A 19,797-nucleotide genomic window follows, 5' to 3' on the forward strand; every position below is an offset into this window, starting at 1 on the left:
CTAAAGCACATATGCTGCAATATTTCTTCATGTTTAATGTTCAAAAGTGCAAATGGATAATCCGCAGTGCCTTAATGCGGTCCATTGAGCCGCGATCCAGTCGCAACTTTAAAAAAGTTCCGCTTTTGTGAAGGTATTACGGTAGTGAGAGAGAAGTCACACGCGGAAGGATCACCTACACCAGGGGTGCTCACACTTTTTCGGTTCGCGAGCTATTTTTCTAATGATCAAGTTCAAAAGATCTACCTTCATCAAATTTGCTCAACATAAGTAAGTACATACTTCACTCAGATAACTTGCACTGAATGAAGTGAATGGACTGATAATCAGTCATGATGGAAGGAGGGGTGGATTTAATCATCTTCATATAAATACTGACTTACATAAATAACTAGAGTCAGTCAGTGAGGAGCATATTTCCTCATAAGAAGATACTTTCCCTCTGAGAGTAACTTCCCTTTTCCTTTGTTCATCAAAATCAACAAAGAATTCAGACGGGTTCATCCCTTTGCATGCCTCCATTTCAATATGTCGATCATATTTAAATGAAGCACAAGACTTTAATTTCTCCATTTCTGTGATCATGAAAAAACAAAAACAAATGAAAACATGAATTCAAACTAACAGTTTATATTTGTTAATTTTAAACATGTCTGATATGAATCACACAAGTGGACTATTTAAATTTTAAAACATCTTCAGATGAAGTTTAACGAGAATAAAACTGTTAACCACTAACTTCACATCATCATCGCTTTGTCTGATCGTCTCTGACGTCATTAGAATGTGTGGCTCACCTTCACCTGTTTAACATCTTTGGGTTTGAACGTATTCTTATTATATTCGTGAGATAAAGGTAATTTACAAATAGTCATCATGTGATGTTGTATTAATACAAGTGTGTTTTAAGGACGCGATCACAAAAGGAAAACCAGCATTTGTTGCGCTGTCATTGGAAACTGCAGTTTAACTTTTATGGAACTGACGTCATGTTTCTGTGACTCTCGTAGAGAAGACCTGAAGCGATGAAACGCGCATTATTTTGTTCGATATATATATATTTTTTAAAACAAGCTTATAATTCTAAATCGTTTTTCTAAATTGCGTAAAATGACTGTCGCACGTTTTGCTCTTTTTATTCTCGATTCATATGAACTTTGCCGTGCGTTCAGTGGAAGAGGCGGGAGCTCTTATTGGCTGCTGTGCATGTCAATCAAATTGTCAACCAATCGGCGCAATAAACATTTGATTGACATGCACAGCAGCCAATCAGAGCTCTCTTCACTATTTTCTTATATCATATTTTATTAAATCACGCGATCTACTCGCAACAGCCTCGCGATCGACCGGTAGATCGCGATCGACGCATTGCCCACCCTGACCTACACTATCACTGATAGATTTGCAAAAATGCTCTGATATGTTGACATTAAAGTATCTTTTCTCTCAATAAATTCCAGAGACACTTCCATTCTAGATTTGAAGCAACACTTGATGAGACCAGAGTCTGCAAACATGTGTGAGACTGTTGGAAGAAAAGCGGTGGAAATATGAAATATTTATCTTGTGCAAAATAATTCATTTATGGTTGTTGAAATAATTTAATTAATGACTTTACTTTGACGTTCTATTTGCTAAAAAAAAAGATAAAAAATAAACCTCAATAGTTGACAAAGATCTTGCAGATTTTGAAGTATAAGTGAACAAAGTTTCATGTATTTTTACTGTATAAATATTGATTTATTGTCATTTTAGTACAGTGTATTATTGCCACTGTTAATCAAGCACAATATATTTTAATTGATGTAAAAAACTACGTAATAGTTGACAAAGATCTGACTATATTTTCATGTTCAGTAGATATTGAAGTATAAGTGAACAAAGTTTCATGTATTTTTACTGTGGAAATATTGATTTATTGTCATCCAAGTACGGGGGTCAATATGTAAAAGTAATTGACTTAATGTTATAATTTACTATATATATATATACTGTATATATACTGTATATATATATATATGATATAAAATAGAGCCTCGAAGTTGGCTCACTGGGCCAGTTACTGTGTAGCGTGTGTATATATATATATATATATTCAGCTTGCTAATATCAGTAATGCATATAGAAGACACTATAATATGGTGAGACTGACAATATCAGTGGCGTATTAAAAAAATGTTCTTAATATGCCACTGACATTGTCACCCTATTATAGTATCTTCTATATGCATTAGTAATATTAGCAAGCAGAATGTGATGTAAAAAAGTAAAAATATATATTCGTTTTTGTTTATTTATATTTACACCATTATTTAAATAGACATCAAGATGAATTGCTTGATTAAAGTTTGATGAATGAATGATACCTTAAAGCATGTTCAATTAAAAAAATCACTATTGAAGTCAATAAAGTCAAGTTAATTAAGTCTATCTAATGATCGAATCTTATCTAAATGAAGGCAGAGCGTTGAAAAACTGGACCGTACCATTCATCTTCGCAGTTCGGGTGCGCTGAGTTGAGAGGCGGTACCATTTTGAGTTAGAGGGTGGTGGGCACTGTACTTTTTATTGATGCGCTTTAAATTATGTTTTAAATGTTTTTTGCTATTTTCAAACTGATTGGAAACCTAACGAATACAACGTGGACACAATAGCGTTTTTAGATTATATTTAATGGTGCTCCAATGGTCTGGAAACACCACTACTGCGTCGTGAATAAAGGAATAAGCCAAACATTTAAAATCACTTTATGCATTTATGTTGTACATCCATTCACTCGAGTCGGTAATTCGCCGGAAGCAGTGAAAAAAAAAAGACGCTGTAGCCTTTTTCGGTTCCACGCTTGCACAGTGGACACACACACACACACACACACACACACACACACACACACACACACACACACACACACACACACACACACACACACACACACACACACACACACACACACACACACACACACACACACACACACACACACACACACACACGTCGGTCCTTGACGCCGAAGCAGTTTCACGACGAGATCCTGAGCAGAACCGTATTCATCTGCAGGGACGTCCGCGTGGGGCTCCGTGACATTGGCCGCTGACCATTCACTTTCAACGGCACGTCCACAGAGTTGTTCCTGCGCCGGTGTCCAGCTCTGCACCTCTGGAGGACCATGGACGAGTATTTCAGCCTGTCCGAGTGCGACGTGATCGGGTTCGACTTGGATCACACGCTGTGCCGGTACCATCTGAAGGAGACTTCCAGGGTGAGTGATGGAACACACGGTGATCGTGCCAGCAACCCACGACTGCAGCACTTGGCTGATGCTATTCTCCTGAGTGTCATGGTGCCTCTGCTGTCATCCTGCTGCGTGACTCATCTGGAGATGCGTGTGGTTGATGATGAAGAGAATGTGTTTCTGTTGATACAGGCCATTTTGCGGCTCAGGTGTTCAGTCACGACGCTACTAGAAGATAGACGGTCATGTGTTTAGTCTGAACACTCTCAAGGTTACAGCAGGAAGAACATCTGACACGTTTACTGAGCAAAACTAGAGGAAGAATTAGGAAAATAAATGGTTTTGTAAACTTGAATTTTACCAGTCTCCAGAAATCTCACTGAATACTGAAGTAAAATGTGAACTAAAGAGCTAATACTTTATATTTGTTAAGTGAAAACTGTGTTTCCCTTATAGAGTGTCAACCAAAAGTGGAGAGTACCAAAACAAAGCTGTTATGACATAATCTAATAGTAGGTTCTTCATAATACTTTGAAAATCTATTGTTAATACTTGAACCTCAATGATGAATTTATTATTGTTCCTTTAATTTACTATGTTGGTCAAATAATTTAATCAGCATTGAGCAGTGGTCCCCAACCCCTAGTCCGGGGACCGGAATAGGCATTGGTTACCTGGCCACTCAAAAAGAAAAAAAAAGTTCATATTTTTTGTCTAAAATGTGTTTTGTTTTAAACTAGTAAAAACACACAGATACTCTCATGATTCATTTTTTACTGTGAATAAAAAACATAATTAAACCAGTCAGCATTGCCAAAAGGTTAGGGACACCTGGTGTAGAGAAAATAATAAAATACATCTTTTAGTATTCTTTCAATTTCTGTTTGTAACTCTTTTATTACCTCTAGGGGTGTGTGACACTCGTTACATATAAGATACAATGGCAAACGATAGGATTCATTGTGGTACTGTAGAATCAATGATAGCTCAGATGGTAGAGTGGTTGCCTGCAGTCCAAAAGGTTGCAGGTTCAATCCCAGCTCCAGACAAGCTTGTGTCGTTGTGTCCCTGAGCAAGACACTTCACCCTGATTGCTCCTGATGGTGAACTTGGCGCAAGTGTGCAGCCTACTCCCATCAGTATGTGTGAATGGTTGAATTTCCCCTCGTGGGACTAATAAGGGATTCTAAAAAAAAAAAAAAAAAAAAATTTTATAATATTGCCTGAATACTTGACTCTGGTATTGCTAAATTTACAGAGTGCATGACTATTGATGAAGTCGTAACTACTGAAATATGTTTAGAAACCAAAATATGTTTAAGCATAGCTGCTTGAGTCGACTGTATCCGCTCTTCCTTAGTCAAAGTAGAGATCTTGCAGGATTGTATTGTTCCTTTAGCACTAGAAGGACGTAATCATAGCTGCAAGCTGGGGACCAAAAGTTTACTTAACTCCAAAAATAAACAAACTCTGTGAATATTTGCATGTTAACTATGTTTGATATAAACTGAAGGAACTATAATAAAATCAAAATATGATTTCAATGGTTTTTTTTTTCTTTAGGAAATTTTGCCTCTTCTTCTTTGTAGTACTTCTCAAGATCCATCAGAGTGGATGGTCTGATCAAAATGATCTATAAAGCATGATGAAATAAACCCTTGACCCATACTTGAAGCCACTTCTATACAGAAACACTACTCTTAATAAACAATCAAACTCTTAATAAGTTATAAACTACAGTATGAAATATATCCATGATGGGTTTTTTTGGCATTAACTTCTGGCAGATGTTTTGTGTGAGGGATTATCTTTACATAACTGACACAACCAACTGAAATCTGATCTTAACAACACCAATCTCCTAACATACATTCTCCCATTTGTTTCTGTCACTTCATGATATTTTTGTTTGTTTGTAGATTGACCTGCTTTATTTTTCATGTTTGCAGCTGATCTATGAAAGTTTTGCCAGGTACCTGGTGGAACACAAAGGTTATGATAAGGACCTCCTTAACCTAACTCCTGCCACGTGGGACTTCTGGTGAGTACCATCGACATCATATCATAATGCACCAGCACCAGAAGTCTAATCATTCATAGAATTATCTTATTACATCTTTCTTAAAAAATATATCATGGTCATATAAAAACCAAAGTTATTTTTACATTCAGGTAGCTAATTCGATTTTAGGAGGATTTCAATAGTTTATTTTGTCTTTATAATATTATTACATTTTCTATTGCATTATTTTGTTTATCTTTTCATTCACATTTTTGGCTTTATGTTTGATTTTAAAAATTATAATTTATCAGTAGTTGAAGGCAGCCCTTGCTATAACTTGATTAATTCACCTTTATCTATAATACCATAACATGTTTCAATATATAGATATGTTTTCAAAATTCCTTTTCTTTTCTTTTGTTTAAAATGGGAGAAAGTCAGCTGAAAATAAGAGTGTCTGGAGTTCAAAGGCATCAAACATGCTAATGTAACTAGAAAATATGCATTTCCAGGAAAACAATGCAATGTGAATACCGAATCTGTAAACTGAAATGCTTGAATTAGTAGCTGTAGAAGTAATAATGGGACTAGAATAAGTAGTAGAAGAATTAGTAGATGTAGAAGTAGTAGTATTAGTAGTATTAGTGTAAGAAGTAGTAGTGGGAGTAGATGAAGTAGTACAGTAGAAGTAGAATAAATAGACAACATTGTTTTTAAAGTAGATTGAAGTTTCTAGGTGTGAGTAGATGAATGTACTGGAAGGTCAAAGTGGAAAGAGTTGAAACATGAGTTGAAGATTTTTCCCATTCGAGTGAATAGGAAAAATGGTAGAAAAAGAGGAATAGAAGAAAGAGTTAATGAGATAATAGAAAGCTATAACATAGCCCGCATTTCCAAGTTTGTGATGGTTCTTCTACTGTTTATCTTCAGCAGTGTGAGTTTGAATAATTTGCATGTTATAAACGCAGTGCATAGTTTCCCTAATACATCGTATAACACAAGTAATATGAATAATATTTTGCCATGTCAGCCGGCTCTTCTTGTAATATTGTTTTTTTTTTCTGTTGTCATCTTACAAATTCGTTTTAAAGGAATTCGTTTTTATTCATAATGGGAATGTATTTCACAACTCCACTTTAATTGTACTTTGGAAGATTTTAGAACCTTCATAACTTTTAAGAATGATATAAGACTCAATTTGTAAAACACTAACTAATATTGCTCTCAGGACAAGGCATCTTTATCCAGTCGTTTATTGCTAAATACATTGTAATTGTGACTGTAAACATCCCATGTGCACATACAAATAAATATTTATTAGTAGGTATTTACTAATTACTAATATTCAACATTCACCACTGGACTCCCTTAAAGGAAATTCAAATTTCACTAATTTTGAACTCACCTTCATGCCGCTTAAGGATTGAGATTGTTTTTATTACTTCATTATTCTGCTACTCATAGGGTAGAAAGTACACTGGAAGATCTTGCGAAGTGTTTCCTTTCTTTTTAAGCATTTTAGTCTTTAAGCTCCTGCTACAAACAAGCTTATGTGTGAAATTTGAGTGGTGCTGCTGTTCATTAAATGTCCAGCAGATGTCAGTACTTCCAAATTAAATCTAAATAAGGTTCAAGATACTAAATTACTTTCAACAAAAATCACATTGACACTCGGGTGGTAATAACTGACACCATTGACTTTGAAAATATTTTTCCATATAATTTTTAATACAAGATGGGCATTACAGTCGAGCACTGTGGAGGTATTTGGATGTTTTTAAGCATATTTTTGGACAAAGATAAAAATAATTAAGCTCCAGTTGCTACATTAAAATTAACATACATTTTTGCCTATAAAAAGGAACATGTGTATTCTGAAAATAATACAAACCCTTAGCGAACATGGGGGTGAGAAAAAAATTAGTAAAATTTGAATTTTAGGTGAACTATCAGTGTTTTTTATCATCACCATGTTTTGTACTATATTTTTATTGCAGTGTGTACTGTTCAACTGACTCGTTTGTTTTTTGATCTGTTCTTAAATAAATCACATTACTCTAAAAGGTTATATTATCCATTCTATCCAGGTCTGATTCACATTATTTTAGGAAGTTATTCTCAAAACAAGCAGGGGACTTACTTAAATAAATGTAACTTTTATCTTGTGACTTTTTACTTACAATCACTTTATTAAAACGATTTGTAAGGTTAAGAGAAAAAATGGGACAAAAGAAGGGGAGAGTGTACAAACAGATGCTTGTTTCAAGAGAGAGTGTTAAAATAATGTCTGTAGTTATAACTTAACTAGTCAGAATTAATGGTGGAAAATAAATCCATCTTTGGTGAAAGCAGATCACTTTAATAAGCAGTTTCTGTATCATACCCATTTGATCCAAACATATACAGTATATGTATATATACAATTTTGTCAACTGATCTAGTTCATTCTCAACTGCTGAGTCAGGACCCAAAAATGGTGGGAAAGTCCAATGTTAGTGGGTCGTTTTTTTCCTGGTAAAAATATACATCTGTTTTAATCCAGTATAACATGATTTGCTGTGATGTTTACATGTTTAATTATTACAATTCCATTCATTTCCTGATTCAAGCCATACTAGTTATCATAAGAATTTTATTATCATAATTATTATAAAATAAATATTATTTATTATAAAACTTAAACTAAATTACAATAATGTACATCTTTGTAACTCACTGACCTGCTGAAAAATCTAACCATATTTTCGATGAAGGGTAAACTAAATTAACCTTTGCCGACATTGTTCATAAATACAAAATAGCTCGTAGCCACTTCTTTAAATTTTTACAAATAAGAGACTTTATAAGATCTCAACAAAAACAATCATTATCTATCCCCAAACTAACTGTTGTAGAAGAAATGATGTTAAAGGATTCCCAAGGAAGAGGGTTGATATCAAAAATATATGGTGAACTGGTTGCTCAGTCACCAGAATCTTCAACAAGCAGACTTAATTCTTGGAGAGAAGACCTACAGGTCATTATCTCGGATGTGGAATGGGAACGGGCCTGCACAAAAGCTCAGTCACAAACGGTCAACACACGCCTTAAATTATTGCAATACAACTGGCTAATGCGTACTTATTTGACACCAGTTAAACTTAATAAATTCAACAGCACTGTCCCAGATGTTTGTGTCAAGTGTGGAATTGAGAAAGGCACACTCTTCCACTGTTTGTGGCAATGCTCCAAAATAGAAACATTTTGGAAGGAAGTACAACTAAGTCTCGAAGGAATGTTGGGAATTAAATTAAATCTGGAACCTAAACTTTTCCTATTAGGTTTGTACCCTGTTGGTTGTCCAATCCTAAAGAAACACAGAATATTCATTGATATCGCTTTATTGTTGGCAAAAAGAGTGATTGCAGTAGCATGGAAGGAGGTGGACAAGCGAAATATTGGAAGATGGTTGTTAGAATTAACATCAACTCTGCCACTGGAAAAAATCACATACACCATCAAGGGTAAACAGCAATGTTTTGAAGATGTGTGGGGCCCCTTCTGTAATTTCCTTATTAATAAAGACATTTCTCACATGATGGAAGTACCTGAGCAAGAGGTATTGTGACCTGGGATAGTTCAGATGGACAGCATCCATTTTCTTTTTTATGTTAATTGTGACAAAAGTTATGGATACATAATAATAATCTCTATTTATATAGCGCCTTTCTAGACCAGGGTCACAAAGCGCTTTGACAGCCATTCACACATACTGATGGGAGTAGGCTGCACCACATGGCGCCAAATCTCCCATCAGGAGCAATCAGGGACACAACGACACAAGCTTGTCTGGAGCTGGGATTGAACCTGCAACCTTCTGGACTGCAGGCAACCACTCTACCATCTGAGCTATGACACCCAATCAATAAATCATATTCTGGGGCTTGAATCTATCCATGTAAATGTTACTTCACCCTCATTTTTATTTTTGATATACAGTATTTTCTTTTTTTACTTTTAGTAAATCTTTTGTTTTGTATTTTAATTTTTCGTTTGTGACTTTATTGTGAACCTGTATGTGTTTGTATATTGTTGTTTGAAAAGAATAAAAGAAATTGATGGAAAAAAAAAATTAACCTTTGCCATGTAGTGATTTTTTTAGGTCTGGTAAATGGGAAATTACATTAAACTACTACAGTAAAACCAGAACAAAATCAGAAACCTTTTATTGGCATTGCAAAATGTGCAACGCAATTTAGCAGTTAATAAGTGTTAAAAGTACATGTAAAAAGATGCTTGTCACAGTATGATACAGTGATTTTGTTCATTGCACATTGTCCTAGGGTGGTGTGTGTTTGTGTGTCAGTCAGTGTGTGTGTCAGTGTTTGTTTGTGTTCAATGTAATGATGGCTTGTGGGTAGAAGCTGTCCCTGAGTCTATTTATCCTCATTTTGATGGACCTGTAGCATCTACCAGAGATTAAGAGGTCGAAGAGGTGATATGTGGGGTGGGAACTGTCTTTTGTAATTGCCACAGCTCTGCTGAGGCAGCGGGAAGAGTAAAGTTCACTTAGAAAGGAGAGGGGCCGACCGATAATCATCTGTGCTGTCCTGACCACTTGCTGTAGCCTCTTCCCTTTTGCATCAGTTCAGTAGGTTATAATACTCTTGACGGTAGAGCGGTAGAATGCCAGCAGCAGCTACTGGTAGATGTTACTTTTTCTGAGCACTCTCAGGAAGTGCAGACGTTGCTGTGTCTTCTTGATGATGGTTGAGGTGTTAGCAGACCAGGAAAGGTTTGAAGGGGTCACAGTGCCCAGGAGGGTGAAGGTGTCTGCCCTCTCTATGATAAGGTGATAAGGTTCCAGGGTTGAGTCAGTACTTGGGTGACTTAGGTCAGTCTGTGAAACTGAGCCTGAGAAACCTGGGGGTTGTATTTGATAAAGACATGTCTCTTGTTCGACACTGCAGAAAACTGACCAGAAACTGTTTCCTTCAACTGAGAAAAATCTCTAAACTTAGGAAAATGTTGTCAGATGACATGATCTGGAGCTTGTAATCCATGCGTTTGTGTCTTCTCGCCTGGACTACTGCAACAGTTTATTTTCATATCTTAACAAGAAGGAGCTGTCTCGCCTGCAGTTGATTCAGAACTCTGCAGCGAGAATTCTGACCCGCTCAAGTAGAAGAACTCACATTTCTCCGATCCTTAAAACTCTTCACTGGCTTCCAGTTTCTTTCAGGATCAACTTTAAAATTCTGGTTCTTACTTCCAGAGCTATTCATGGTCAGGCTCCTCCTTACATCACTGATCTGATCCAGCCTTTCACCCCAGCTCGGGCTCTGAGGTCTGTGGATCAGAATCTACTGATGGTTCCTGGCACGGTTTAGGACCAGAGGAGAGAAATCCTTCCAGGCTGTTGCTCCTAAGCTTTGGAACGATCTTCCTCTATCTTTGCGCTTGATGGAGTCTACTGACTCCTTTAAGAACCTGGTCTAGAAAAGCGCTATACAAATAAAAATTACTTACTTACTTACTTACTCTACGCAGTTACAGTTTGCTGACCAGGATGTCAGGGATGATGGTGTTGAAGGCTGAACTGAAGTCAATAAAAAGCAACCTGTTGAGCTCTCCCGGGTTTAAGAAACCTCAGCGCAGTGTGGAGTTTGATGGCTATTGCATCCTCTGTCAACCTCTTTGCTCTCAAAAAGCAAACTGGTGAGGGTCGATGGAGGAAGCAGGGAGGCGGGTCCAGATGTGGGTTAGGACCAGCCGCGCCAGGCACTTGGTGATAATGGGTGTAAGTAAGGCAGTTGATTTCTTGGGGATTGAGCTGATGGTCGAGGATTTTAGGCCAAATGGGATGATGGATCGCAGTGGTGGTCTGTCAGAGACTGCTAAGCCTTGTCTGCCGGCCCAAGAAATATATGAACTACAGACTTATTTTTATTATAATAATTGTAAATGTATTATCATATTTTCCATGAATAGCTACTTAATAAGTTATATCAAATTGTCTCTCCATCTCCTTTCATAGCTTTCCTCTGGTTGAGCTGCTTCCAAATATGAATATTTATATAAGAGTATAAATCCAATCAGAGTTCAGCCATCATTTGTTGCTACTTTTCCTGGAGGCCTTCACAGTCAGTTCTGGCCCTGGTTCATAACATAGGTGTCGATTAGACTGACACTTTAACCAATCACATTATGAGTTGACGACGCCAGGGCCTTCTAGCATGCGTATGGTGACGTCAGAATATTCCTGTCCTTACATTGACTAATCAGAGAGGGCACAAGTTAGGTACAGCAACAAATCTTGTTTTTAGCTGAACAAACAGAAATAAAGTGTACATGTGTTTATTTAAAACCCACAATGTCTAGGAGAAGAGGAAATTACCTTATTTTGCAAATTAATTATGAAGGCCATTTTCAAGAAGGACTTAAGAAAAAGCTAGACATCGTTAAGAAAGTTATAAGTAAGATATTAATTAATTAGCATTTATAGATCGCTTTTCAAGACCAGGGTCACAAAGCGCTTAAACAATTAAAAAAAATACCCAATAAAATAAATACTTAAAATGTCAAGACAACACAGACAAACACAAGACTCTCAGAAAATCAAGGGAAAGCCTGCACAAATAAAAATGTCTTGAGATGTTTCTTGAAGGAGTCAGTAAACTGGTCCTGAACCTGTGCGAGGAACCATCAGCAGATTCTTATCCACAGACCTCAGAGCCCGGGCTGGAGTGTAAGGCTGGATCAGATCAGTGATGTAAGGAGGAGCCTGACCATGAATAGCTCTGAAAGCAAGAACCAGAATTTGAAAATTGATCCTGAAAGAAACTGGCAGCCAGTGAAGAGTTTTAAGGATCGGAGAAATGTGAGTTCTTCTACTAGAGCAGGTCAGAATTCTCACTGCAGAGTTTGTAAGCGGTAAAAGTATTTTTTTGTCACTTTTATTCCATGAACTGCGTGAGTTCATGCAATTTTCCTAAATAATGTTGCACTTTACAAGGTTATTAGTGATGCTTTTTGTGTGTTACAGCTGTAGTTGCAGCATAAAGAGACTTATGCACTAAGATTATGTTTCCTCAGTAAAGGCATTTATTCCGGGCATACAAGTGAGTGTCTGTGATGCAACTGCTCTTTCTGCTGCCTTCCTCCATACTGGTTTCTTTAAATCATCAATTTGTAACTCTGAAGGGACGGTTGACTCCACCGGTTCTCATTCCTGGGAGTCAAACGCTGACACTTTGGGTCGGTTGTCCTGTGTGTCGATCATTAATATAATCTCACTGTGATGTAGCTGCTGATTGAATGCTGGCTGTGGTTGTTTCTCCGTGTTTTGTTTTTCTCTTTACTAACATTCAATGCAGGATATTTTCAGTGATGCGCTGATGTTGTGCTCATTTGATAATGCTCCAGACGTCTTATTGACCTATAACAATGCACGGTCAGATCTATGTTGTGTATGAATAACCTTAAAGTAGTTTTTGAGAGGTGGATTCATTCAAACGAGCACTACTGAAGGCCAATGTGTGAAATGCACGGCCCACCACCAGTGATGGATTGTCTCATGTTATAAAGTCCATCTAATCTAAGGAAACTGATGCATGTATTAGAGTAGGGTGGAACCAGCCCAGGTTGTCTTTTATATCTATGAACACTTACCAGGATGTATATACATCATCAACCTGCGACATTTGGTTTGTGAAACACCAACTGATGAGCCAAAACCCCAAATTGTGCTTAGGGACCTAAAAATGTTATTTTGTAATGTTAATAGTTTATACAATCAAACTTTCTAAAGTTGCCCATCCTTGGGGGTCTTCTACTGGAGAGTTAATTTTAAACATATTGCTGTCCATAATCTGATAAGGCTAAGATCAACTTGTCCATTGCTACAAATGTTAGTTGATGAGTACCTGAGAAACTTTCACTAATTGGTGTTTGTGTTTAGTTTCAAAGGTCTAGTGGTCGACCTGGAGGACGGAAACTTGGTCAAGCTTGCAGAAGATGGCACCGTTCTAAGGTTTGAATGTGACTTCTCCTTGTAACGTGAATGATGGTGAAGAATATTTTCATTTTTTGTTTGTTTCTATATTGGTTAGAGCTACACATGGGACAAAGAATTTGAGCACAGAACAGATTATCAAAAAATATGGTCCTAAGAGAGAGTGGAAGCACTTCAACAACCTGAATACAACCTTCAGCAGATCTGGTCTCTTCCTTGTTTATCAACAGATTATCCACTTTTCTTCAGGAATGTTTTTGTTTGACTTTTTTTTGATCCTGCAGCGAAATACTATTACTATGACAACTACTTCGACCTTCCTGGTGCACTTCTCTGCGGAAGATTGGTTGACACGTTGCAAAAGGTGAGAAGTTCTTGATACTGGTGAGTCTTTAGGTTTATTAATTCACTTTGTGCTGCACAGAGAGGTAGAGAGGTGAATGCTGATGTTTGGAAAGACATGCTTGCAGCCATTGACCACAACTACAATACCTCTGCGTTCAAAGGTAGGATTTTAATGCTTCCCCGGACACAAACACAGACACCTATAGAATCATTTTTCAATTTATTATGACTTTTGTTTGCATAATATGACATTTTTGGAGAAAAAACAATTTTCCTTGTGTTTGCATGTCAACAAGATAGTTTCTTTTTGTATTAATATATTTAACAACAATCAAAAAGTTAGAATTAAAAAAAAGGCCAGAGCTGTTTTAGTTACAGTACTAAGCTTTAAGTTATATTGGTACACATTCAGGTAAGAAGAAACTTGGTTCCCTGCCAGTTGACTCATTCCTTACAAAACAGATGTGAACTTATCAGTTTTCCAGTACCTCAGTGCTCTACTAATTTGAATCTTCTTGAGGCAGCAGGAGTGTTGTCATTCTTTTGGTTTTTCACGTTGAAGCAATGAGAAAGCCAGAGAAAACACAGTGAACATTTTCAGCTGCAAAGATTCCATTACTTTCTTCATCAGGCACTTGGACATAAACCCGGTCACCTGTGTGCAGGATCAACACTGAGCTACCGGACATCTGGTCCAGGAAGCCCTTGTTGTACTCATCATAGGTAAAAAGTACTGGCTCATCATTTTTGTAGAGGGCCACCAGGGCGTTTGCACCATTGACATGGATGTGGTAGCTAAAGTAGTAGAGGCCAGGGACCTCACAGGTAAAAACCCCACTATGGGGGTCGTAGTGGTGCTCTCCATTGTATAGTACCTGATTGAATTGGATTGGTCTTCCAGCTGGGGGGTAGGCACTTGTAAGCACTGCACTAAAGGCAGACATGGGAGCCTTCATCATTTCATGTGACATCATCACTTCATGAGATTTGATTGGCATGCTCTTTTCATGGTGGTAGACAATCTCTCCTGGGGGGCCAGGAGGCCCAGGAGGACCAGCAGAGCCTGGTACACCATCTTGACCTCTGGGACCTGGTGTTCCGGGCGGACCATGAGGACCAGAAACTCCTTTGGATGTCATGCCAGCTGGCCCAGGAGGACCTGTGATACCTGGATGACCTTTATTTCCAGGTTGGCCTGAAGGGCCTGGAGGTCCCATTGATCCCATAGGCCCTGGGCGGCCATTTTCTCCTGCTTTTCCTTGTCCTCCTGGTGAGCCAGTATGCCCTTTAAGTCCAGGGGCTCCATTTGAACCAGGTTGACCACTAGAACCAGGGTGTCCTGCTGCACCCTTTTCACCTTGAGGACCACTGTGACCAGGCATTCCTGGTGCACCCACTGATCCTGGTGTACCAGGTTTCCCTGTAAATCCCATTGCTCCCTGTTCACCTTTGGCACCTCGAGGCCCAACAGCCCCCATCATTCCCATATCACCCTTGGGACCAACTTGACCTGGGCCTCCCTGGAATCCTCTTGCTCCTTGTGGTCCAGCTGAACCTACAGGACCTGTAGCACCTGGATGACCAGTAAAACCAACCGGTCCAGGTTCTCCCTTCTGGCCAGTTGTTCCAGGAGTACCTGGTGATCCTCTGATACCTGGTTGTCCTGACTCTCCTGGTTTACCAATACCTGGCATTCCTGGAGCACCTGGCTGGCCAGCATGGCCCTGGTGACCTTTTGGTCCTCTGGTTCCTGGCATACCAGGGTTACCATTCTCGCCTGTTTTTCCTGGTGCCCCTATACCAGGAGCTCCAGTGTGACCCTTTGGCCCTGTTGGGCCCATTGAACCAGGAGCACCAGCTCTTCCTGGCACCCCAGCTTTGCCAGGTTCACCAGGATAGCCCGTGGGGCCAGGATGACCTACACCAGGTTTACCAGCCGAACCAGATGGACCCATTGGTCCAGTTGCCCCGGGTGTTCCTGGAGCACCAGAGATCCCATAGCCTCTCTCTCCTTTAGCGCCTGGAAGACCAGAAACACCAGGATGCCCCTTCATACCAGGTTCTCCTCTTGGCCCCATTGCTCCAGGGATACCAGCCGGGCCAGGTTTTCCAACAGATGAAATTCCAGCAGGTCCTGGTGTTCCAGATGCTCCAGGACCACCTCTAGGACCCATTGAGCCTGGTGAGCCAGGAGTACCTCGGTCGCCTGGGATACCAGGGGAACCAGGTTTTCCAGGGCTTCCAGGGCTACCAGGCTTTCCGGGTTGAGAGTAACCTGGTGGTCCTGGAGGTCCTGAGGGGCCTTGTGGTCCAGTATATCCTATACCATTTTCTCCAGGGGCTCCAGGTGGCCCCATTGGGCCTGGCTCACCAGGGGAACCAGGTGGACCTGGATAGCCTTCTGGAGCTGTAGGCAAAAAATAAACAAATGTTTACTTTTGTTCCAGATATGTGGTATACAGAAGGATTGCTCTATCTAATGTGATTAATTCTTTTTTAGTACATATACACCCCTAGTTCCCAGTAACCATCCTAAATCCTAAAGATTGACATTGAAGATGATATATCACTATTTGTTCTTTTGTCAAATTTATTTTCCTCTGTCCTCCATATACAGTTCATGACAAGCAACATGGCATGACCATATTCTATGACTTCCAAAATCAGGTTATCATGTATAGTAAAAGGCTCTTACTGATTCAACTATTTTCCTTCTTCATGAAATCAGTTCTCACTAATACATATTGATATTACTTTTTCCCTCAAGTATTACTCTTTTTTCCCCTTACTGGTTAGTCTTGATACATATGCCTTGTTGCAGGGCGAAAAAAGTAAGAAGATGATGTGTAAATTCTCTTGTTAATGTAGGTTTATTTGTAAGCTGCAGTTGTGTGTTGTTTTACCCTGTTAAATCCAAAAAGGTTTTTTGTAAGTTTGTGTAAATATATTTTCCATTTATAATCAATAGAATTAAAAGCATTTCAATTGTAGTTACGTTGTAGTTTAAAAAAACATATCCATATTAAAAATCGCCCCATCCATCTTTAACTGCTTTTCCAAGTTCAAGTCATAAGGGAAGAAAATAGCACTAGTAGGTTCAGACTTTTCTCTCCCTAGGAGTCTCCTCAAATAATATTTTCATCATGTCTTGGGTCTGCCCATGGGGGTTCACCTCAAACAAATCAGAACACCCCAAACACCAAACAAGAGTGGGGAAAAGCTGCTTAATGCTACAACCTGCTAGTAAAGAAATTAATACTATATTAATGAAATCTTTCAGTTCTGAATGTGTTTAGCCTTAAGTTAGTCGAGCAGCTAGACACCATACCTAAAAATTTGCCCACTGTATTTTAAAATATCAAATGAAATACAGGCTGGACCAAAACAGCTAGCACTCTGCAAACAAGTATGCACTTTTCAAACTAAACTTCACTTCACTTTATCTTGGCATTATGAACTTTCTTCAATACACATTTTTGCTCTAGGGAACACAACTTAACCATATGCATTACATGACTCTGTTCTATAGAAGACCACCTTTATTACAGCAAAATGTATTTAACACACCTGTTTACACCAAATCTCCACAGTTCCATGACCATAACTACTCCAGTCAACACTGAACCTCAATCGATTCCTTTACATGCAATGTTTTCAGCAGCAACATCCAGTTGATGCTTTTGGTCACTTATACACTATATAACTCCAGAATGACATAAAGTCAGTTATTAGTTCATGTAGTCTTTAACTACACATATACATAGAAGTCAGAAACGCATACATTGCTAAGGTAGGGGCAAATATTGTGTGTCTGTCTTCAGAGTTTTCATTTTGCATCAGCTCTAACATCAATTGCCTGATCCTGGACTCTAATGTGTGCGATATAATGTATGGAAAAAATGTGAATAGATGCAACTCACCTTGACTCTTGGTGTCATAAGATTGAGTTTCGTATGAAGCTTTGGGGTTGTAGGCAGCTTTGGCATTATATGGAGCTTTGCCGGCCTTTTGGTAGTATCTGTCAGGTGTAGCCGAGGCAAGAGCCAGGAGGACCAGGAGAACTTGGGCCACCCCTGTATCCATCTTAGGGAGCTCTACCTGAGGGATAGACAAAAGTTTAAGTTCTTCTGAAAACAAATAATCTTTTTCAAAAAAATAAAGATTTCTGCAGACATTTAGACAAGTTGTATCAGAACAATACACTTGAGAGACAACATCAAAGGTTTACCACGCAGCTTCAGGTTCAGGAAGAAGTTTGGCCCGTCTGACCAAGATGATGTTAGATCCTCGAGTGTGTGAAGTTCTACTGGCTGGCGATACAGTACTTATACAGAGCAGCATCTTGGAGCCTGTAGCACCCTGTGATGTCATCTTTTTAATGATGGGTGTCATTTGAGTGTGTCACTGCCTTCGCCCCTCCCTGATTCTCCTCATCCACAACTCTGTGTCTGTGTGAAACTGAAATGACCCAAAAATCCTCTGATTCCCACTTTGGGGTTTGAGTATGTAGTTAAGCTTTTTTTTCATCCTCTCATCATAATGTTCATTTTTAGAACTGAAAGTGAGTGTTATAGTTTTTCTCCGACACCTTTACCACTGAGAGATAATTCTGAATCATTCAACTCAAAATAATTCGAAAAACATCTATTTAAAGATTTAAAGGAAACACACAGAATGGGCCTTTTCACACATTTTATTGCAGAAATGCACCAGATCTCGCTCACCACATCAAAGTTAGTGTGTAAATCCACCCCGAAATACACCAAAGCTGGTTTATATCAGTCATGCCTCTTGAAACATGTGAGTCAGAGGTTAACTGCTCATTAAATCAGGAGTTAAACAATGCTGGGAGACTTTGATTGCCACTATAGTTTATTTTTAATGCTGTAGTGCTCAATAATTATGAAAGTAATTACCAAGGCTTTGAGTCAGTGTTTGTTTTATTCTACAAAGATTTGTGTATTTTGTGAAGTGAGTTGTCAAACTCACGTTTGTTTGTCTTTCGTAGTCATCAGATTGCCTGGTGCATCAGCAGCAATTGTTGCCACGACATTAAATTCACAGTGCTTCCAAAACCAGGGAAAAATGTTTTTTATTTTTACAATTTATTTGAAATATATAATGTAACACATTTGTCTTTGTCATCTGGGTCACCTTGACCCCGAGACAAAGCAAGGGTTAATACACTGATTTTATACTCACCCTACTGTTGAGGGTTAAGAGTTAGAGGCAAAGGTTCATGTACTTGTGAAAGTTGTGAACTGTGCTTACTGTTCTTCGTCCAAAAAGACACACCAAAAACATCCAAATACCTCCATACTGCTTGTCCAAAATTTCTCTCCTGTATTGATTCCCAACATGGAAAAAAAGTCCATATTTTAAGAATTTTTGTAGCAGAGGTTCCCAGTGTATTAGTGTGAATCTTGCGAAAACTTGTCAGTTCAGGGGAATGCCAGTGTCAGTGAGCAAGCTAGGATTGTTCTTCAGCTTAAAAATGGCTTTACTATAGAATTGTTCTCATTTTTTCTAAAAACATATTAATATTGGGGGTATAAGAGGAACATTACAGACGACCATAATGGAAATATTTAGATGTTTTTTCTTGATCGTTAGCAACATGCTTTTCTGCCTTTAATTCTAAAAAGACATTCCTCTCAGTAGAAATCAGTAGAAAACGAGTGAGATTTTGACTTTTGGTGAATGATCCCTTTGATAATGGAGACCATGAACTGTATGAAATCTGCTAAAGGGCCTTTAATGGCCTCCTGGCTAGACTTTGAATATGGTTGAGACCATCTGCACAGATATGTCTGACAAACTGCTTTATACTTCCCTCAGTCATGAATATGATTCATTGAGGCAAGATATTGACCATTTTTATAATGTCAGATTTAGAGGAGCTGATTTTAATCAAATGATCTCAAAACGTGAGCGTGTTGTTGGTCTTGTCTTCAGAGTCAGGTTGTGGTGGGGCAACAGCTCTTCAACAGGGAGGCCCAGACTTTCCTCTGCCCAGCAAAATTGTCTAGCCCTTCCCTAGGGAACGCGAGACATAATTGCAGAAGCCACCTCAGCTCCTGACTCTACTCAATGCAGAGGAGCAGCGGTTCTACTCCGATCCTCTGAGGGTAGAAATGTAGATTCTACCCTCGTAGATTGGAGATTGAGAGCTTTGCCTTTTGCCTTAGCCACCACAGATCAGTGCAATCTCATTCTCCACTCTTA

At 38.7% G+C, this 19,797-nt stretch overlaps 2 protein-coding genes across 2 annotated transcripts in view; one reads left to right on the plus strand and one right to left on the minus strand.

Moving 5' to 3' along the window:
* The first annotated feature begins 200 nt into the window (after positions 1-200).
* Positions 201-19,797, plus strand: part of nt5dc1 (5'-nucleotidase domain containing 1) — a 193,380-nt gene continuing 173,783 nt past the window's right edge. Inside the window, exons 1-7 of the mRNA XM_087812747.1 lie at positions 201-270; positions 3,123-3,259; positions 5,182-5,273; positions 13,174-13,245; positions 13,325-13,434; positions 13,512-13,591; positions 13,652-13,733. Of these exons, the coding sequence (XP_087668873.1) occupies positions 3,167-3,259; positions 5,182-5,273; positions 13,174-13,245; positions 13,325-13,434; positions 13,512-13,591; positions 13,652-13,733 (529 nt within the window). The 5' untranslated portion in view covers positions 201-270; positions 3,123-3,166. The remainder of the gene's footprint in view (positions 271-3,122; positions 3,260-5,181; positions 5,274-13,173; positions 13,246-13,324; positions 13,435-13,511; positions 13,592-13,651; positions 13,734-19,797) is intronic.
* On the minus strand, positions 13,776-17,908 carry col10a1b (collagen, type X, alpha 1b). The gene is made up of 3 exons (XM_087812746.1): positions 17,801-17,908; positions 17,493-17,670; positions 13,776-15,979 (listed from the first exon to the last, which is right to left on the minus strand). The coding sequence occupies exons 2-3, from the start codon at positions 17,653-17,655 to the stop codon at positions 14,124-14,126; spliced, it is 2,019 nt and encodes a 672-aa protein (XP_087668872.1). The 5' UTR covers positions 17,656-17,670; positions 17,801-17,908; the 3' UTR covers positions 13,776-14,123.

This window comes from Callionymus lyra, chromosome 17, assembly GCF_982586985.1.
Source record: "Callionymus lyra chromosome 17, fCalLyr1.hap1.1, whole genome shotgun sequence".
Taxonomy (NCBI): domain Eukaryota; kingdom Metazoa; phylum Chordata; class Actinopteri; order Syngnathiformes; family Callionymidae; genus Callionymus; species Callionymus lyra.

Bases quoted from the DNA above. Each gene is read 5' to 3' on its own strand.
- col10a1b (XM_087812746.1), bottom strand. From the start codon at position 17,655: ATGGATACAGGGGTGGCCCAAGTTCTCCTGGTCCTCCTGGCTCTTGCC. The intron at 15,980-17,492 runs GTGAGTTGCATC...TTTTGCCTACAG, and splicing joins TTATGACACCAAGAGTCAAG to CTCCAGAAGGCTATCCAGGT.